The sequence below is a fragment of the Drosophila arizonae genome, chromosome 3 (assembly GCF_054131065.1).
Source record: "Drosophila arizonae isolate 15081-1271.41 chromosome 3, UAZ_ARI_1.0, whole genome shotgun sequence".
NCBI lineage: Eukaryota > Metazoa > Arthropoda > Insecta > Diptera > Drosophilidae > Drosophila > Drosophila arizonae.
This window is the reverse complement of record NC_142923.1, coordinates 24748536-24769975: the sequence shown is the minus strand read 5'-3', so window position 1 is coordinate 24769975 and position 21440 is coordinate 24748536. Positions and strand designations below refer to the sequence as shown.

Below are 21440 nucleotides of genomic sequence, written 5' to 3'. Positions count from 1 at the left end.
CCACTTCAAATAATATAAAAGTTATCTGCATTATTTGTATTATAAATTTGTAACTAATTTATTCATTTTAAAATAAAATGAAAGTTGGGTCCATATATTTAAATATTTAAATAAATATTTGTAATTAAAAAATTGTTAAAAATGTTCAGGTTTTTTAATTTTTTTTAATTTATTTTAATTTTAATTTGATTTTATTTTATTTATTTACTTTTTTTTATCCAAGAATAATACCGCCTAATTAAAAAGAGGCGCAATATGGCCTGATTTTCCATATTAAATGTGTTTTGGTTAAACAAAAGTACAGGACTCTAGTTGAAATACAAAATTTTTACCAGAAAATAATCAACACAAGCGAAGGGTTATCCCGATGACACGCAGTGTATTTTTATACCCTGAACCCATTGAAAATGGGAAATCAGGGTATAATGGTTTTGTGAAAAAGTATGTAACGGGCAGAAGGAGGCGTGGCAGACCCCACAAAGTATATATATTCTTGATCAGCACGACGAGCTGAGTCGATATAGCCCTGTCCGTCTGTCCGTCCGTTCGTCCGTCCGTATGAGTGCGTCGATCTCAGAAGTTATAAGAGCTAAAGAGCTGAAATTTGGCATGCATACTCGTGTGTACCATACGCAGTACGAGTTTGCTTTTTTTGATAAATCATCCGATAACTTTTTTATCGAGAATATTCGAAAAATTGATTTTGTTTTTTTTTTAGCCTAATTTGAACACTTTCAGACCTGAAGTCTTCAAATTTGCGTTGTATATAAAGTTAATCGATACAAAGATTTTGTAATTTACAGATTTTGGATACCACGCCCCCTTCGCCCCCAATTTGTAAAAAAACGCATTTCAAGTACTAGAGAAAGTTCTCTGAAAGTTTCGTTAAGATCGTATGTCTACAAAAGAAATTATTCAACAAATAAATTCTCATAATATTGCCCACACTGCAGCGCAGCCCAAGCGCAGTCGCTGCTTACTGCGCAGTTAGCAGAGCGCAGGCTTATGCGTGCGTGTGGATGCATGTGTATGTATGTGTGCATAAAAGAAGTGCAGAATAATTAGAATAGAGGGTTCAAGGTATCTCCTAGTCGAGCAGCCTAGACTGGAGCCCTTTTTCCTTGTTATATATACATATATAGATATAGATAGATTTATAAATATATATATATAGCTGCACTCAATTGCAAGTTGGTGCAACACTGAATGGCTCGAACGTGTTGCATATGCATCTTCTTCAATGTAAAGTTATGAGGCAAAGTTTCTTTAGCATGCCACAAACAAAAACAAGTGAGAATTGCTCAGCTCTTCCCATTGGTTTCTCGGTGCTGTTACGTGTGAATGAATTTCACAGCGCATCCTTGTCTGTCTATGTGTGTGTGTATGAGTGTGTGTGTGTGTGTGTGGAGGAATGGTGAGTTCCAACAGTTCAACATAGCTCAACTACCTGCCACTCCCCCCATTGCAATTTGGGGCAAATAAATAGTCAGTGCCCCGTTCGCAGCATCTTTTATTCGCTTCGCTTGAAGCTCGCTGGCTAGAAAATTGTTTTAAAGTGTTCCGGCTGAGAATTAAAACGAAAACTCAATGCATATACTATACGCATATACGGAGTTCAGCTATGCCAGCTAAAACATGGATATTTTCGTGTTGTTCTAGCGCTATTATTTCATTTATCCTGGCATTCGCATTGCGAATCTTTATTGAAATACTCAATGTTCAACTTTGGCCAACTCTTCGGAGTACTTTGTAAATTCTATTTTAATATTTTAATCAGCAATTTATTTTAATTTCAACAATATTATATCTGTTCAATAATTTTCGATTATTTTCCTTGCAATCTAAGCATCAACAATGTGGTTACTGGATATATTTGAATATATGATTGATCGAACCACAATGTCGTATGATTTGCTCATTTTTTAGCACAGACGCATTCTTCCAGCATCATCCGCAGAGCTTTGATATCAGCCAGAAGATCTAAGCACAGTAGCCGGCGTGGAGGACAACCCCAACAAGGGCGACCACCAGGTCCACAAATGGGAGGACATACTGGGGGTTTGGTAGGCTTAGTAGTTACGGTTGGTTCGGTAGTTGGTCTGGTAGGTGGTGTTGGCTTGGGAGTTCGCGTTGGTTTGGTAGGTGGTGTTGGCTTGGGAGTTCGCGTTGGTTTGGTAGGTGGTGTTGGCTTCGGAGTTCGCGTTGGTTTGGTAGGTGGTGTTGGCTTGGGAGTTCGCGTTGGTTTGGTAGGTGGTGTTGGCTTGGGAGTTCGCGTTGGTTTGGTAGGTGGTGTTGGCTTGGGAGTTCGCGTTGGTTTGGTAGGTGGTGTTGGCTTCGGAGTTCGCGTTGGTTTGGTAGGTGGTGTTGGCTTGGGAGTTCGCGTTGGTTTGGTAGGTGGTGTTGGCTTGGGAGTTCGCGTTGGTTTGGTAGGTGGTGTTGGCTTGGGAGTTCGCGTTGGTTTGGTAGGTGGTGTTGGCTTGGGAGTTCGCGTTGGTTTGGTAGGTGGTGTTGGCTTGGGAGTTCGCGTTGGTTTGGGAGTTCGCGTTGGTTTGGTAGGTGGTGTTGGCTTCGGAGTTCGCGTTGGTTTGGTAGGTCGGGTTGGTCTAGTTGGCTTAGTAGGGCGTGTTGGTTTAGTTGTTTGACAGGGTTTGGTAGGTGGTGTTGGCTTGGGAGTTCGCGTTGGTTTGGTAGGTGGTGTTGGCTTGGGAGTTCGCGTTGGTTTGGTAGGTGGTGTTGGCTTCGGAGTTCGTGTTGGTTTGGTAGGTCGGGTTGGTCTAGTTGGCTTAGTAGGGCGTGTTGGTTTAGTTGTTTGACAGGGTTTGGTAGGTGGTGTTGGCTTGGGAGTTCGCGTTGGTTTGGTAGGTCGGGTTGGTCTAGTTGGCTTAGTAGGGCGTGTTGGTTTAGTTGTTTGACAGGGTTTGGTAGGTGGTGTTGGCTTCGGAGTTCGCGTTGGTTTGGTAGGTCGGGTTGGTCTAGTTGGCTTAGTAGGGCGTGTTGGTTTAGTTGTTTGACAGGGTTTGGTAGGTGGTGTTGGCTTGGGAGTTCGCGTTGGTTTGGTAGGTCGGGTTGGTTTAGTTGTCTGACAGGGCTCAGTAGGGCGTGTTGGTCTAGTTGTTTGACAGGGTTTGGTAGGTCGGGTTGTCTGCCACGGACACGGTTGAGTTGGTTGAGTCGGTTGTGTTGGCTGAGTTGGTTGTGTTGGTTGGGTGCGTGGTGGTTGAGTCGGTTGCGTCGGCTGAGTTGGTTGGGTGGGTTGGGTGCGTGGTGGTTGAGTCGGTTGCGTCGGCTGAGTTGGTTGCGTGGGTTGGGTGCGTGGTGGTTGAGTCGGTTGCGTCGGCTGAGTTGGTTGCGTGGGTTGGGTGCGTGGTGGTTGAGTCGGTTGCGTCGGCTGAGTTGGTTGGGTGGGTTGGGTGCGTGGTGGTTGAGTCGGTTGCGTCGGCTGAGTTGGTTGCGTGGGTTGGGTGCGTGGTGGTTGAGTCGGTTGCGTCGGCTGAGTTGGTTGGGTGGGTTGGGTGCGTGGTGGTTGAGTCGGTTGCGTCGGCTGAGTTGGTTGGGTGGGTTGGGTGCGTGGTGGTTGAGTCGGTTGCGTCGGCTGAGTTGGTTGGGTGGGTTGGGTGCGTGGTGGTTGAGTCGGTTGCGTCGGCTGAGTTGGTTGGGTGGGCTGACAGGGTTGGGTGGGCTTGGTATTGCAACTTGGTTTTGTCGTTGTAGTTCTTACTGGAGGACAACGTGGTGTTGTTGGTGGTGGGCAAGGAGGTGTTGTTGGTGGTGGACAACGTGGTGTTGTTGGTGGTGGGCAAGGAGGTGTTGTTGGTGGTGGACATCCACAAGGTGTTGTTGGTGGTGGGCAAGGAGGTGTTGTTGTTGGTGGACAACGTGGTGTTGTTGGTGGTGGACATCCACAAGACGGAACTGAGGCACTAGGATCGGCATGTCCCATAAGGAGCAAGCCCACTGGAAATGCAACAATAGATAACGATACCAATCGCCTAAAACCTAAATATATATGTTGTTACCTATTAAAAAGTTGGTAGCCAGCTTCATGGCTACAAATTTCCTTCTTTTACGGCTGAAAGAGTAGATCGAAACTGAGACCCATTGGAAAATTTTGCCTTTTTATAAGTATCCTCGAACGCACTTGAACAAATAACTATTAAAAATAAATATCCAAATATAAGTCTTATATAAATATTTACGATATTCATATTTTTACCAACATAACCCTATTCTTCAGCGACGACCCTGTTTTGTCACCTCAGTTAAATTAGGTAAGAAACGCATACAAGTCTAAATATAATTATATTTACACAATATTCGCGTGGCTGCTGTTACTGCTCCCATAGTCAGGTGTACCTGACTTGGACATACTCTACACACTGCTACTTTAATCATTCTACACTTGAACAAGCAACACATAAGCACACTTTACTCTTTTACAGTGTACCCTCGCTTAACGAGCACAATTCTATCTAGCATCTTCATCAATATTATGTTATGCGATGCGTTCATTTTTTAGATGGGGGTATTTAGAAAAGCAAAGGCTCTACTACTCGGAGTACGTAAATGTTATAAACTAAATAAACTTATCGATTAATATCGATAATACGGTAAACAATAAGGAATAGGAATTTACAGTGCTGAATTTGGGGCTTAGGCCATCGGGTCTGCCATTCCTGCATTTGGCTGTAGCATACGTTTTCATAAAATCAATATACCCTGAGCTGCCATTTTTAGTGCGTTCACGGGTTCAAAGTCAATTCATTTTCGGCAAGCAGCTGAGGCTCCACAGCCAGACGCATCGCCTCTACAACCCGCATATCTCCATTGACTGTTTACGAAGTTGCAACTCCGTCAAGTAAAGTAACAGCTGACAAAATAAAAACATATTTATATTGAACCAATTCAAAACTTAGTTGAGGATTTAAGTTTACATACAGTAGTAGTGGGGTAATGAAATGAACTGGTTCAGGAAAAGTTTTTGGTTCTCTATATTTCCAGGTTTTTGAATCAAATCAGATATATTTGAATTGTGGAACTTTATAGAATATTAATGCTTTTATGAAATATTATGCTGCAAGGATTTAAGCAAATCGTATGCTAGAATTGGATCTGTGATGATGGCCAAAGCTTGTCACGATGCGGAAATTGCATCTCATGATGCTGTCATCGCTCCTACATCTGCAACAGAAAGCGGAGGTCGACTCGGCCAGCAGTGGCGAGAGCAGCACGTTTACTTAGCAGCTGTCATTTTTGCATGCCCAGCCACTCAGGACGGCTCAAATGCCCTGCATTAAGCCATTAAAGCTAATTAAACCCAGCCAATGGCCGCCTTCTGGGCACTAGAATCCAGGCTGCCATTCCGTGGCATCCGGTTGCTGCCATACGCTTTATTAAACACGCAGCCAACGCGGTCGCTGCCATCAACGAAATGAGAGCATCCACATGGCCAGTAGGCAGGCAGGCAGGCAACTGCAGGGCGGCCGTCGCTGGGAGGGCATCAGGCGCTGGCAGGATGAGGTTGCGATTGATGTTGCAAATGAAGTCCTTTGCAGCTGAGTCGCTGCTTTGCACACAGAGCTCTACTGGTGCTGATTTTGCGCCACTTAAACTTTAAATGCGAACCGCAAGCTGTGGCATGGCCAGATAAGTCATACGCCGCGTATGCCACTTGGCAACGTCTTTGGCATGGCTGCTGTTGCGTGCACTTTGGTGATAAACTACAGCAAAGAGTGAAAAAAAAGGGGCGAGGAAATGGGAAAATGTCGAACACATTAAGAGTGGGGCGCACAGAGTGCAGCGGACGCATGTCAGTTGACTGGTCAATGAGCACAGGTTAAAGCCAAGTCAATTGCATCAGATCAAAGGCCATTCTATGCTACTCTCCGCTTAGGTGAGCCAGCATCAAGGGGAAAACTGCGAGCTAAGTGCCGGCGTGTACTTTATAATTAATTGTTGTATCTAATAATGAACGCTAAGTATGTCTACTTAGTATTGTACTCAGGGCTATGTGCTGCGAACAGTGTACTCCACTATGGAATACTCTTTTCTTTTTTACTTATTAATTACAAATACAAATATGCACTCAAAAGTCGTTGTGCCAGTATAGCCTATTTCTAGCTGGCTACTTGAAAGTAGTCCATCCTATTGATAATAAATCCATTGACCATACTCATTGTATGGGATGGAATAAAGCAGAAGTCCTAGACCTAAAGAGAACTATAGAAATGGAGAAACTGCTGCCAATGAAATGGATTGTTCAGCTAAGCAACAAAGACTATGGAAATCTTTAGAGAAAATACTTCGAGGAAACAATTGGAAGAAATATTTAGAGGATACAATTAAAGGAAATAGTTTGAAGAAATTCTTAAGAGGAAATGCTTAAAAAAACTCGTAGATGAAATACCAAGAGGAAATTTTTAAAGTAAATACTCAGAAGAAATGCTTGGGGGAAGTCCTTAGAGAAAACTTAGAGGATTCACTTGGAAGAAATTTAAATAGCAATGAAATTTAGAAACGACAATTAAAAATTAAGCGATGAAATCTAATTCTTAAAAGGATGGATCACGGACAGTCACACTAGATGTGTTAAAGACTTTATACGTTTATACTTTATACATATTTAATAGTACATTAGGAGCTTTCTATGCTTCCGTCGGCTCATTAAATACATTCGCACGGAAACAATATACCCAAAATATACATTTCCAACTGGTTCAGTCTACAGAAAATACAAAAGCATACCCAGCCCTTCCAAATCCAATGGGCTAGTCAATATTATTCTATGGCCATTAACACTCACAGAACTCCGAGCGCCCGCTCCACACAGTTGGCGGGATATCGCAAATCTTTTGTCATTTATCAACAGCCAGGCCCAACCCACTGGCGGCACCGCTATTTTAACAAGTTAATTTCACAATATTTGTGGCCTGCGAGCGCGAACAAACAAATTGCGTGGCATTTCCTTTGGACATTGATGGGACGCTGACGACGACCAAATCGACCAACAAATCAATTGCTCCACAGCAACAACAGGAAATACACATACACGCATACATATACATAGACAGCTGTACGTGTGCTAGTGTGTTTAGATTGAGGAACCTCTGCACAACCACCAATCAATGTACACACACACACACACGCCCAGAACACATGCAGACAGACGCACACACAGGCAGACACAACTAAATTGTAAATTGATTACTGATTGTTGCAATGTCATCGACAACAACAACAACAACAGCCACAATAGTGTGTAAATTATTATTTCGTATACGACGTGTGGTATGCGGATTGAAACAACGGTCAGTTAATCATGCTTCGCTGCACTGCCACAACCACGGGTTACTAGCGGCTATACGAGCTCAATTAGAGAGCTCTTTGGAAATGGTTTCTAATGGAATGTATAAAACTGTTATCCTAATGTCCAAATTACCTTACAAAAGGTAGCTGGAATTACTTTAATAGATGTGATTGTATCGTGTAATATTTTCTTTTTACTAATTATTACTTTTTGCTTTCTATTTGTTAGTCACTTAGTTGTAAAACTAAGAATTAGTAACAAAAAAAAAGTTTGTATAGTTTAATGTAATTTTCTTCATTTATTTGAAAATAAAGTTTATATGTATATAAAACATATCTTGCATTTATCTTATATAAAACTGTTACCTCAATGCCTAAAACTTATTATAGAAAGAGCTTAGAAAGGAGGAGAGAAATGGCTGTAATAAATTGATATTTACGTGAAATTCTATAGGGAAATATTTTGTTTATACTTCGTAAATTTCAAAATAGTTGAAATTTGGTTAAAATTTCTTTTTAATTACGGTTATTTTAAATAAAGCTGTATATTTTATTATTACATATTTTACATATACTTTTTTCTGAGAATATTCAATTTACAATTTTGTATTTAGAATGTTCAACAATCCCAATTTCTGTGTCGAATTCTATATGAATGTAATAAAGTTTATTGAAATAAAATCTGTCATATATAAAACAAAAAAGTGTAGTTTTATAAACTAGTTTTACTTTTAATTTTTCAATGCATTAATTCTGCAAAGTTTGTCTTATTGTAGCTTCTGAAACTTATACAATATTTGTGGCTTTTCGCAAAGTAATACAAAATAGCCAGAGTTTTGGGTAATCTGTTTATTGCATAACACAAGACTACCCATTTACATGGTGTGTGTGTGTGTGTGTGTATTTGTGCCTGTTTCACACGTTAATACAATACTACATTTTATTTATACTCGTGCAAATATTACACTTACACACGCACACACATACGCTTACACCCACACACCCACTTGTGGGAGTTGGCACACTCACAAAAACTAATTACATGCCACAATGATTACATTTTACAACACCATCGAGAGCTTATGGGGGGGCCAGCGAGCCAAACATAAACAGTTGAAACTGACCGACTACAAAATGCGTTTAAAATTAAAAAAAAAAAAACCCCAAATTTTTTCAACTATATTTGTTTTTAAATAATACTTGGAACTGTTCATTTTAAAATATTGGCAATATTCTTTATTGTTTTAATTATTTTACGTCAATTAAATTTTGTTAAACAAAAACATAAATTATTTTAAAATGGTATATATATTAAACATTTTAAACAATTTAAACAATTTAATTAAATATGATAATTGTATATATAAGAATTATATATTTAAAATTTTCAAAGATTGAGGAAATAAATAATGTTACAAGGATTTCATATATTATTAAATAGTTTTTTTTATAGAGTATAATGAAAACATTAAGCAACAGCACGACCCCAAAAACATTTTGAGCCAACTAACCAGTTAGCCAGTGAAAAATGAAATGAAATTTCTCTTTTAAGGGCAATGCTCCACATGGCAGCATTTTGTATTGTGTTTCATAAAAACTTTTTGGATATGTGAAAATCAACTGTGGGAGTTTTTTTTTATTCCTTAATATATATAGTACAAAATAATAGTGTAATACAAATAAGAAGTTTAACTGCACTAAATGACTGAGTAAGGTTAATACATTTAAATATCAAAACCATTTAGTATTTTTAGATAAGCGCAAAAATAGTTAAAGGGGAAATTCATTCAAATTAGACAAATAAATCTATATTGATGTGCGGTAATAGCTTAATTTGTTATATAAGAACGCTCCGTTAACACCATACTAATTGATCTACGAATCTTATATAATATATTCCATTATTTATATCTTTAAATGCGCTTCAGAAAATATAATTATTTCCTTTAATTTCGTTGATAATAAATATTTATGAGATTTTTCTGTTTCTGACCATGAAAAAAAGGAAGAAAAGTAAAAAAATTAAACATCACGTAGTTCAATTAAAAACAATATACATAAGTAATTAACGACAGAGGGTTAAGTATCATTTGCGAACTCTCCAGATAATCAGTTAACAAGTGGTCAACGCTCAACGTGGCTAGCAAATTAAAACGATCCAACCGAACTTTTCATTTTCTACTTGGATGGAGTTGAACCGCGACCGCCAAATTAAAGGGTGCCAAGCCCCCAACGCCCCAAAAGCAAATAATATGCAATGCGAGTATTTGTACTCCACTTAATCTGCACAACATTATCGATGTGCGCTTACGTCCTCTGGTTTAATATGCATCTATAGTACGTATGTATATGTGGAGTATACACAACCGCAATTCCATCAACCACGCCGTGGTATTCATGAAATAAAAGCTCATTTTCCACAATCATCAAGTATAATAAAAATTATTATTGGACAAGAAACAATTGGAATGCTAGCAGCTTGTGCACTACGCGCCGCACGGCTTCAATTTTAATTACAGCCGCTGGCCAGGTCTGCCGCCGCATCCGGACACGGGCCAAAGTAAAAGCACAGATATAGCCAAAGAATTTTTCATACACTTGCAAACTGCGCGCTAATTTGATGAGAGAATTTAATTTAAGAATAAAGAATAAATGCGAATTAATGAAAAATTCATAATTGTGTATTCTGTATAATATTTCTGATATGATGCTGTTTGTAACAATACTCAATAAAGGGGCCACCTATAAATTAAATTTAGTATTGAAATTGCATCATTCTATATGTAAAAACATTTTATTGGCCATTGAATAATTTAAATATAATTAATGGAATATAATATATTATTATTAAAATAAATACAGAGTTATAAGTATTGAAACAAGGTACTTAGAATTTTTTAAATATGAGAAGAATATAATTGTAATAAAAATAAGCCTGTTGTTGCTCTGGCTTTAAACTAAATTGTTATTTAGAATTGATTCTTTGTAACAATTAAAGAAAGAAAGAAATAATTATAATTATTTAAGCTAGAAACTTAAATAAACTGGACTAAGTAACCAAAAGCTTCTTTGATAAAATATAAAAGTAATAAAAGTAATATATTATTATTATTATATATTATTATTATTTATACTAAATTAGATATTTTTAATTTTGAAAAAAAAAGCAATTGAAATTCAATTTTAAAGAGAATTAATGTTTATTAATTTGTCGAAAATTGCATTAAAATAAGAGGTTTTAATAATCGCGTTTCCTGAAAATACTTTTTGATTAATTCCAATTTCCAACAATTAAACTTTCTTAATATTTATTAATATTAATTATTAATTGTAATTAAAATTACTTTATTTTTATATACATGTGTACTTAAGACCCAGATTACGCAAACATTCAGCAGAATTTAAATTATTGAAGGCATACTTAGAGGTGTCTGCGAAAAAAAAAAAAAAAAAAAAAAGTAGACCGTTTCAAGTGTTTGAGCAAGAGCCATAAAAGGCCTTTTAATAATTCAGCTGATCATTCATTTGTGAGGATATTAAAAGCTTCGTGGTCTTGCGGTTTCGCCCCTTATTATTTTTTATTTACTGAAAGGAGACCTGAAAGCTGTTGTATTATTATTGCTGTTCGGGGCTGTGTGCATCCTTTTTGGTATTATTGATTCGCTTTTGAGCGTGCACGAAGACAATGGATCCTCTGAAGCAATGTGCAAAAATTTTATTTGAAAATTAAATATAAATTTCTGTGGCAGCAATTACATTCGACTGTGGACTCCGGGCACGGTTCGCTTGACATCGAATGCATTTGCATTCGTAATGCTAGCAGCATCGATGTCTGGCTATGCGATGCCAATTTCATTCTTGGCATCGATTGGACAAATGGCCAAATGGGCGGCGCAGGCGGGCAATGGGGGGATGGGAGGTGGGTGGTGTTACCATTGAAATATGGGAAAGACAAATTATTGGTTTTTCTTTGAGTGCGCTCAAAATGAGACAAACAGTTTAATTAAAATGAAGTGGAGTAAAGCGTGTGAATGGGAATTGGAATTGCAGTCACAGTCGCACATCGATGATGAATGCGTTCCGCGTGCGAACTGAGCAATTGGAAAACGATAAAATCGAGGACGAAAGCCTACAAATTTCAGTGTTTAATTAGCGCGCAATATGAGGGTGTAATTCAAATGATAAATGTAGTTCAATTAGGGGGTGTGGGGCAACTAACCTACAATTGAACAGCTGTTGAAGTGTGAAAGGGAGAGATGCAGAGAAAGTAAAAGGGATAAATTTAAAAATTTAACTAAATGGCAATGCCAATGTGTATATATATATACCATATACGTATTTGATGACAGGAGACGATATGTAAGAAGAGGAAAATTAGAAGATATATTAAAAATGACAACTATACAAACTAGAAGGGAAGATAAACGAGGACAATATAAAACAATAAAAATATGGAACAACAAAAAATATTGGTTTAAATATATAAGAACTGACAAGAAAAAGATAAAGATCGGATATGTGTTTCATAAAATTGACATTCATGACTCTGCTATAAAAAAAAAAAAAAAAAAAAAAAAAAAAAAAAAAAAAAACATGTTGATTCTCCAACTTATCATTACAGTAATCACATAGAAAAATAAATAATAATAATAGAAATAAAAATTCAAATTGGAAAATAAAATAAAAAGTTAAGCAAATTATTTCAGTTAAGCATGATTGATATTTATTACTATAAACATTTCAAATATTTACATATTTTAATAAAATTTATTTTTTATTATATTAAAAATATCTACTTGTATGGTTCTGACCGAATAGCTTTGCTTGTCCATATTTCCGAAATTGTAGCAGTTGACCTAGTCTAATGTATGCTTTAACTAATATATTATTAAAAGGGCATGGATACTGAAATATAAATTTCCTATTTGGAGTTTAAATTGACATAACACTCGTCTGTGTGTAAATTGACAACGTAGCCGTATCGTTGCCCGATTGATGTTCACATTGTTCCGCCGTCCTCACCTCACTCACATCACATCAATCACTTCGACCGCATCCGCCCCGCTGTTAATTTGCCTTCACATTTTAAATGGCTTTCATTGCATATGCAATGCGTTTATTATGCACATTTATCGCATAACACACAAACAATGTGCGTTTAATATGGTTTAACTCACATATTTATACAGTCGATTATATATTAATGAGATGACCAACCGCGCATTGTTAAACAGGCGCAATGCACAGAGCGAACACTTTTCCAATTTACTCGAAATTACTCGTTTTTAATTTCCGTTTCAATTGCCTACGCGCCATGTATCATATTAAAATATCAATTTCCGAAATCAAAGAGCAACATCTTTGACTGTGCATGAAGCTATAGCAATTAAATGTGACCTTTTCGGGACCGCCCGTCCTGGACATACTCCATAAAGCTGTTATTCTAATAAATGCATTATTAATTAATTGTATAATAATTGTAATAATGTTAAGAAAAAGAACAGATAAATAAATGAACGAATAAGACTAAACCTACTCAGCTCGTCAGCCTAACTAAAATCGTCTAAAGTCTGTCATGACCCCTTTACATTTTCACAAATCTGTAATACCTCGAATTCCCATTTACAATCTGTATACGGTCTAAAAAAAAAAGCGAAGTCATTTTGTTGGGAAGCTTTAAACAGTCCAAGTACTCCGACTGCGACAGAGAGTCAAAGGCAAAGACTTTTAACACTAGCTAACATGAATGTCCTTTGGCTATCAAATAATTGGTATGACAGATATTAGAATTAAAAGAAATCAATCAAAGAAAAAATTGGTCAAATATTAAAAAAAAAAATGTTAAACTTCATTTTAAGAAGAAAATCTAAACTTTTTTAAAATTAGCCACAGATAATCTGAATTAAAGTCAGTTTTTACAAATTATTGAGCAATATGAATATGTGTCTTCACGTAGTATTCCATTTTCCTATTTCGTGCACTTACTATATAAATATATCCATCGATAAAAAAAATATTTAAATTTTTTTTTAGAAAAGAATTTACTTAGATTTTATAGATTTTCTTAATGTTGAATTTATGTTATTTCACTGTCGCATCTGAATGTAATAGAAATGAAGTACATATAGTATATATCCTAGTGGAGTGAAGTATTATAATCTAAGCATCTTGTTATATGCCGCAGGATTTATATCTATTCAATCTTTCTATATAAATATTTTTATGTAGCATACTTTTTCGAGCTAGTGTAGCGCTAGCCGCATTACGGCAAAAAAAAAAATTCTTTGCCAAAGTGACTCAAAAATATCCTGTAGACTCAAAATTTCTCAAAATTTTACTAAAGAGTTTGCACAATGGAAGAATTCAAAAGCAAAAAAAAAAAAAAAAAAAAAAGAAAATTTATGGGAAAATTTTTTAATTTGACAAATTTATTAAGAAATAAATTTTTAAGGATTTTGCTTTGCTCAGTTTACCCTAAAATGCAACACGGAGTATATAATAAACGAGTTGCCGGTCGAACTTTACATAATTTAATTACTTTTCATTAGCGAAACTTTCCTTAAGAATTTCCGACTAGTTTCGTTTGCCCTACACCTAATTCACGACAAATTGCTGCGCTGCTTGCTAAGTGCGTTGTTGTTGCCTTGCCTGTTGCAGCAGCAGAAAAAGGGAAAATTAATAAAATGAACAATATTTAGCTATAGCATCATAAATGTGTATGTGTGTGAGCATGTCTGTTTGTTTGTGTGCGTGAGTAGTTGCTATCGCTTGAATTTCATTTCGGCTCATACGCAGCATGCGGCTATCTGCGCTATTGGCGATAACGTGGCGTATACGTAATGTGGGTTATAGGAGCCCGCACACACACTCACACTCAAGCGCATTCACACCCTTCTATGTACATATATGAGAGCATGTGTTCACATAGTTTGCAGCAGACCTGGCATGTTTCAGATTATCGAGCCTCCTGTCTGCGCAATTGATGCTGCTATAGGGAATTTATATTAATTAGAGTGGGATTCTGTGCTGCTATTGTCTGCCAGCTGGCTAAATTGATAAGGCAAGCAGCACTAAGCATAAGCGAGATGAGCTTAACTATATTTGAAGCCCATTATTGTGACAGTTAATCAAGGATTATATTCTAAAATATGCTTTAAGTGTATTTCATTATATTTTAAATATTTGTAAATAAAATTAAGAAATAATTAACTTAAAGTAGCCAAAAAGGTAACAAAAAACTTGTTTAATAAAATCGAGGATATAAAACAAAATACGGAATATATATGCAATAAGAATTTGTAAAATTAAAAGTGATTCGCTTTGAAAATGTCAATTTTGTTCGCTTTCAGCTCTATTCACACACAACATGTATCTAGTAGAGGGCATCGCAATGTCAGCCAGCCCATTGAACAGTAGCAATCATTCGCTGTATTTCGCCCGGCTTTCAGCACGACGAAAGCGATTCACTCAGCTGTCAGGGCCATAAGTGACCAATGTCCTGTGCCCAAGGGGCGCTTGCATATGGAACCCGAGTAACAATCCGTATAGACATTGCTCTGATGTCTTGCTTGCAGACACGCACTGGCGCATACGGAGGTAATGAAATCTCGCCGCTGCTGCCGAGAAAATAGTTTGTATTTATGGAGCACGTCTGGAGCACAAGTGCTTTGCAAACTGTCCCCAGTTGTTGCGTTTCGCAATTGTTTCTGATTCGACGCTGGATGCTAATAACAATTTGCCCCCATCCGGAAAATGATATAGCAGGCAGAGCGCTTAAAAACTCATTGAACACAAACATTTCGCTTCTTACTTCTTCCTTTTCTACCACCCTCTCTCTCTCCCTCCCTTGCTCTGTCGCACTGTCATTTGCTACTTTTGCACTTTGAAGCCAGAGCACGCAACCTGCCCATGAAGTGGGCTAACAACTGTTACCTCCGGTTCGAGTTGTACTCTTGGTAAAGCTACAGAAGCGTTCCCTCAATAATTTTCCCGGCGGCTGTTTAACAAACTTTACCGGCGCCATTTTCGCTCTACGCAGCGTCTTCCTCCATCCAGTTTTCGCACAGTCCACACAGCCAGCCAGCAGGCACAAAAACAAGTGAGAGAGAGAGAGAGAGAGAAAGAGATACTGGGTCTGAGAGTCAACTGTGAAAGCGGCTGCATTTTATTTCATTTCCGCTCGTTTTTACTAGTTGTGCATATATTGATAACTGCAGCGATTTTTATGCTGCGACTGCGGACGATGCTAGCCTATATATATAGGAAATGACATTGCCAAGTGCAACTTATTTGATTTGTGTGTTTGAGGGAAAACATTTACCCGTTGCAGCTTAGTGTTTATATTCACTGCAAGTTTCATTTTCCAAGCATCTCCGATTTCACGTTGCACATTTAAATTTATTTTCGTATATTTATGAGCAAAGTTTGAGGCAAACTAGTTTAAAGTGTTTCTGATTTAGACCAAAAGTTGTTTTTGAATTTCATATTTATATAATCTATAACAATTTTATGTATTAAGCAAATTCATTTAAAAAAAATTGTCTATAAAAAAGGAATTAAAATTATCAAAATTAAAGAGAAAATATCGATTTGAAATATATTTATTTACAAAAAAAAAAAAATAAATAAATAAAAAAATAGAAAATATAAATGTAAAAATTTGATTGATTGATTGATTGACTCTTAGATAGATAAAAAATACTTTAAAAAAAATTCTTGTCCAATTTCTTACACCTAAGGGGAGTATGATTTTATAAAAAAAAAAAATTCTGCTTCCTTTCACAGGGTAATGTCAAAGAAAAATAATGTGCTCTAATTTACGTTGAAATTGAAAGCTTGTCGGTGATTTATTTTGTATTTTAGTGTACCATTTAATTGTAAAAAAATAAATTAGGAAACATTTCAAATAAATATCCGAATAGCAAACCTCTTTGCGCGACGTTCATTAAAAAAGTTTTTAGGCCAAAAGCAACACGTACGAAGGCAAAGTTTGCAATTGTCAAAAACTGCAACAAGGAACTCAACCGCAAAAAAGACAGCACTGGAAAAGTTTTTAGAGTCAACTGCCGAGCAGTATTCGCTCTCTCTCTCTCCCTCTATCTGTCTCTGTCTCTGTTTGGAACCCTTTCTTAATCAGTGCTTTTCGAAAAGTAGATGCTACAAAACTTTGACATCTGATGCCTCACACACAAGACAAAGACAGAGATAGAGATAGAGAGACAGCGAGAGAGACAGAGCCATAGAGTGCAAGTTCTGCAAATTAAAACAATGTCAGCAACGTTGATGCAACAATTTGCTGTGTTGCGCGTTGATTAGAGTTTCCAGTGGGCCGTGCATAAAGCAAGTTGGCCAGCACGCCTAAGCGGCAGCCATATTAATTTTTCATTTCCCAGTTCAGTTCGTCTTTCCATTCAGCTACATTTTTGGCTCGCCTTTCCCAACATCCCTAAATCTTTTACCCATTGAAAATGGGCAGCTTGAAGCATTTTGGTATTTGATCAGTTTTGAAAACTTCCAATATTTTTCAGGATTTTTAAATATTAAAATATTGATTCTTAATCTACAGTCAGTATAATAATTCCATCAACTTTTCTATGTTACAAAAATATTACTTTAAGTAAAATATATCAAATACATATGCAATATTAAAATAAAAATAAATATTCAAAAATATCAAATATATAATATATAATACAAAATATAAAACAAACAAAAAATATATATATTAATAATATAAATTCATCATATATAAAATACATATGCAATATTAAAATAAAAATAAATAGTCAAAAATATCAAATATATAATATAAAATATAAAACAAAAACAAAAATATAATAATATAAATTCATCAGATATTCATGCATCCATTAAGCTAAAGCATTAAGCAAAAGCAAATTATGCAAACTATTTCTTGAAGTAAAATATATCAAATAATCATATGAAAATTAAAAATAATTTTTAACTCAGAGAGTCTTGCATGCATAAAACCGACTGATGTAATATATATTTTTTTTTATTTATTTATTTATTTTATTTTATTATTATTTTTTTTTTTTTTTTTTTTTTGTTAAAAAATCATGTAAACAATTCGATATTTTATTACAGGTCATCTGCCTCGTCGTGCACTCTCATATATATAGAAAACTATTTGCTCTCCCCATTTCTCCTTTTTGTTTGTTGCATTTTGTATTTTGGTTTTATTGCTTGGGCTTTCGTAAATCTTTCATCAGTCGTCGCTGATCCGTTCAGTGTGCTCGTGCATGGGCGCACGATGCCAGCATCCAGCATCCAGCTGCTGGCGTAATTTTTCCACGTCCTGCAACTTGTCGTCTAACCTCTGGCATTCTCATCCAGCTGCTCCGCTTGTCACACTATTTATGAGTTTATTATTTTTTTTTCAGCTCTATTATTTGGCATGCAGCAGCCCAGCTTCCAGCGCCCAAAGAGCGCAGCGCTTAAAACTTCTTTCATTACAAGTGCTACAATTTCTCATAGTTTTATTTATTTATTTACTTTTTTTTTTTTATTTCTTCTCTTTTTGGAGCGGTTAACATTTTTTACCCCTCGCGTTTATTTTGCTGTTATTTATTTAGTGGCTTTATTTTCGTTACATTCCATTTTTTTTTTGCACCCTTTTCTCGCAGTTGCTTAAATTGTTTGCAATTTTTGTCAGTTGGCGGTTGGCGCTGCGTGTTTTATTATGAGAGCAGACGACGATAAATAGTTGTTCTCTTCTCCAACTGGGGGTTTCATTTATTTTCATTTTTATTTTGTACTTTTTTTTAGATTTTAATTATTGCCATGTTGGCTGTGGCTGCTTCCCACAAATGAGAAATTTGTGCCAAAATAAAAACGAGAAGAAAAGCAAAGCTAGTTATGAGTAGTTGGCAATTTGCTGCAGACAATTTTCCGCTTGGTCAAGTCATATAGTGGGAGGGGGGATCGGAAAACGACATTTTAACAGACACTGACAAAGTCTTCACCTGCCAATGATAAGCCAATAAAGTCTCTTTGGCTACTTTATAAGCCAAATGAAATGACATTTTTAAATGCATTGCTGAGAGCTGGTACAAATAATGTTTGGTTCATTTAACAATGTGTCCTGCTGGCTTTACCCACATTCATTTGGTTTTCCAGTTAGAAATATAAGAAGATTATATTTAAAAGGAAACTTTTGTTTAATGTTTTCAGCATTTTTCCTATATATCGTAATCAAGCCATTTTGAATTTTAAAGAAAGAGAAAAAATGCAATATCCATTCTTTGCTCTTGATACAGACAATTAATCCATCTCAGCTCATTTTGTAATGTGCAAATATTTTACCCTCTTTTACCAGTCTTTTTTTTTTTCTACATTCAAGCACCCTCTTTTAAGAGTATATTAAAGAAACCCGTTCATTTGGTTTGAAAACTTGGAATATGCTATCAATTTAAGGAAACTGTAATTTTTTAAACGCCCCTTAGTACACAAGTATACCATAAACTATGAGAACTCTTGACTAAACTTTACAATCACTTGAGGGAAGTGTCGTTCGCTCTCTACCCCAGTTCCAACTGAACTCATCAAACACAAAAGTTCAACTTCTTTATTTTGGCCAAAATCAAGCCAAGCGATGTGTTTTACAACTTTACAAGATGCCCCAGAGCAGTTGGACCAAAAAGTGAAAAGATTCCCTTGCCAAGTATTTACCACTTATATGCATAAAAAGTGCACCAACAGACGCGTTGCCAAATACTTGAGCATTTATTTCGCTCACTCCAAATGCAGCACATACAAAGTTGCAGAGTCAAATGCTACAGAGTACTTTGCCACACCTGACTTTGAAGACCCAAGGCGAAGAAATGCATCCAAATAAATTTGCTCATAAAATATTTATTTATGCAACGAATAGTTTGTCTTCGATTGCCAAAGTTCAAGTACCAAATCATTGAAAATATATATTTGTAAAATAATTATGAGAAAATAGTCATGAGTTTACATCATTATTTATTATTTTCACTTATTTATGTGTGTAAAGCTGTCGAGTAGTTTGGCATTTTGGTTACACAATCTGGCTAAAAATCATAATTCCAAATTTAAGAACACATTTTTCTCACTCTTTGATTTTGTAAAATTAAAAGTTTAAGAATAAATTTGTCTACAATATGTTGGTATAGATTTAAGACCTTTATATATAAAGTTTATAATTAATTGGCTTGCTTCATAGCTTTAATGGCAAATCAATTGTTTTTGATGAAAATTTAAGGGCTGTGACGCCTATTGGGAAAACGGCGCAGCAATTTAAATGGACTAAATAAATAAAATGATACAACAGCTGGCGCAAAGACCATCAACAACAACAACAATATTGGGATAGCCCCTTGGAGCAACAGCTGGACTTGGCCGTTGGACAACACACTGTCCAGCCATCCATCCGTTCGTCCGTCCATCTGGCTCTCCAATATCCGGTCAAATATATTTTTGCAATGCTTTGCTTTTCACTTTTACTTTTCTTTTTTATTAACAAACGGAACCAGATTTATACAAATATATATATGTGAGCATATATTATTTACAGATATACACCCTATATGGGTGTATGTAAATTCTGAGTGTCCTTTATTTATGCCAGGCAGCGGCAACACACGGCGTAAGCAAATCGGTAACCAAAATGCTAAACTGTGATTATAAAGACGGCTTATCTGTTCGAATATTTGCAGACTAATATTAGACTACAAAATGTTTGAAAAATGATTAAAAATAATTCACAAAAAAAAAAAATACATTGTTATGTTGTTTTACATTACATTTTATATGAGTCGATTTCCTGCAACAACTCGCATGCATTTTTAACACAGAAAATTCTGCAATATAATTGAATTTTATAAAATCATAAATGCGTGGCTTAAAAGTCTGACGAAAACTCTGTATTTCAGATTGAAAATATATACATATTTGTGTAAATGAATAGCTAATCAAAAATATATAACACTGAATAAATTAAGCTTAGAAATGCCTAGCAAAGTAAGTGAAAATCCTATATATGAGGGCACATCATTTTTGAGTAAATAGAATTTCGTTTATTTTTATTTAGTATTTTAGATTTTATACCTATATTTTTCATAATAAAACAGTTAATTTTTGAGTATTAAATTAAATTTTTCAGCGAATTGTATTTTGTTACGATTTGTTATTTTGCATTTGCAATTTTTACATGCATCGCATTTTATAATGATTTTATGAGTATTATATTTTTTGTTAGAATTTAGATTTTATTTTATTGTCAATTTTGATAGAATTGTTAAATGATAGCATTTTATGATTTATGTTATATTTTCAATTCGGCTTGTCTTTGCTTTTGACAGACTATTATCTAAAAAATGTGAATTGAAAGATCTTCAAATTATTATGTATATATAATGTATATAATATTTATTAATTATTACTGTTATAGATTATGCAAATAAATAAACTGAACTGTCGATTTGTAAAGTTTAATATTTTAATTGTATGTAATACAAAATTATGTTTATAATATATAATATATAATATATATGAATATAATATATCTTTTCAGATTTGCCTTATAAATAAAAATGAATAAGTCGCGAGGATTAAAAAGGTATATGAAATTATTTAAAACTGTTCTGCTATCACTTTACTCCACTCTTTATTCTTGTTGATCAGCAAATTTCTGTTGTCTGAGTAATTTTTCAAACTGTCAAGAGCATTCCCAAATACGCATTCACAATTCAAATAAAACGAATGCCCCGGCAGCAGCTGCTACTGTCCCACTGTGTGGGCTGTTATCGTTATTGATGCGCTGCTGTTCGGGCTGCTGGCTGTTGATTTTACTACAAAATAAATACGCGACAGAGAGACAAGACAGAGCTAAATAAATAACATATAAAGTCCAAAACTGATAAGAAAAACGGACGTTAGTTGACATATGAAAACCGAAGCGAAATCAAATCTAATCAACAGAGAGACAGAGGAAAAAGAGAGAGAAAGAGTGAGAGGGAACGAGGTAGAGCTAGAGCAAGAGAGATGAGAGCAGCGCAGCTTCTGCAGTTGGCATTCATTGATATATGGACATCGACAGATATAAACTCTAGATGCTACTAGACATATATGTCAGTTGATATGGCAATGTCAGC

General features: G+C 35.6%; 1 protein-coding gene and 1 long non-coding RNA gene across 21 annotated transcripts; one reads left to right on the top strand and one right to left on the bottom strand.

Moving 5' to 3' along the window:
* Window positions 1-1743: 1743 nt before the first annotated feature.
* On the bottom strand, window positions 1744-4108 carry LOC108609788 (uncharacterized). 20 transcript variants are annotated; one of them, XM_089465535.1, is made up of 4 exons: window positions 4017-4108; window positions 2764-3954; window positions 2656-2727; window positions 1744-2592 (listed from the first exon to the last, which is right to left on the bottom strand). In XM_089465535.1, the coding sequence occupies exons 1-4, from the start codon at window positions 4042-4044 to the stop codon at window positions 1916-1918; spliced, it is 1968 nt and encodes a 655-aa protein (XP_089321661.1). In that variant the 5' UTR covers window positions 4045-4108; the 3' UTR covers window positions 1744-1915. The 20 variants fall into 20 exon arrangements, with proteins under 20 accessions (XP_089321661.1, XP_089321664.1, XP_089321652.1 ...); XM_089465538.1 differs by having other exon boundaries at window positions 2827-3954; XM_089465526.1 differs by having other exon boundaries at window positions 1744-2142; window positions 2197-3954.
* Window positions 4109-19321: 15213 nt separating this feature from the next.
* Window positions 19322-19790, top strand: LOC149269938 (uncharacterized). Its single transcript, XR_016269366.1, has 2 exons — window positions 19322-19454; window positions 19511-19790. It is a non-coding gene; the product is annotated as an uncharacterized LOC149269938 (long non-coding RNA).
* Window positions 19791-21440: the final 1650 nt, after the last annotated feature.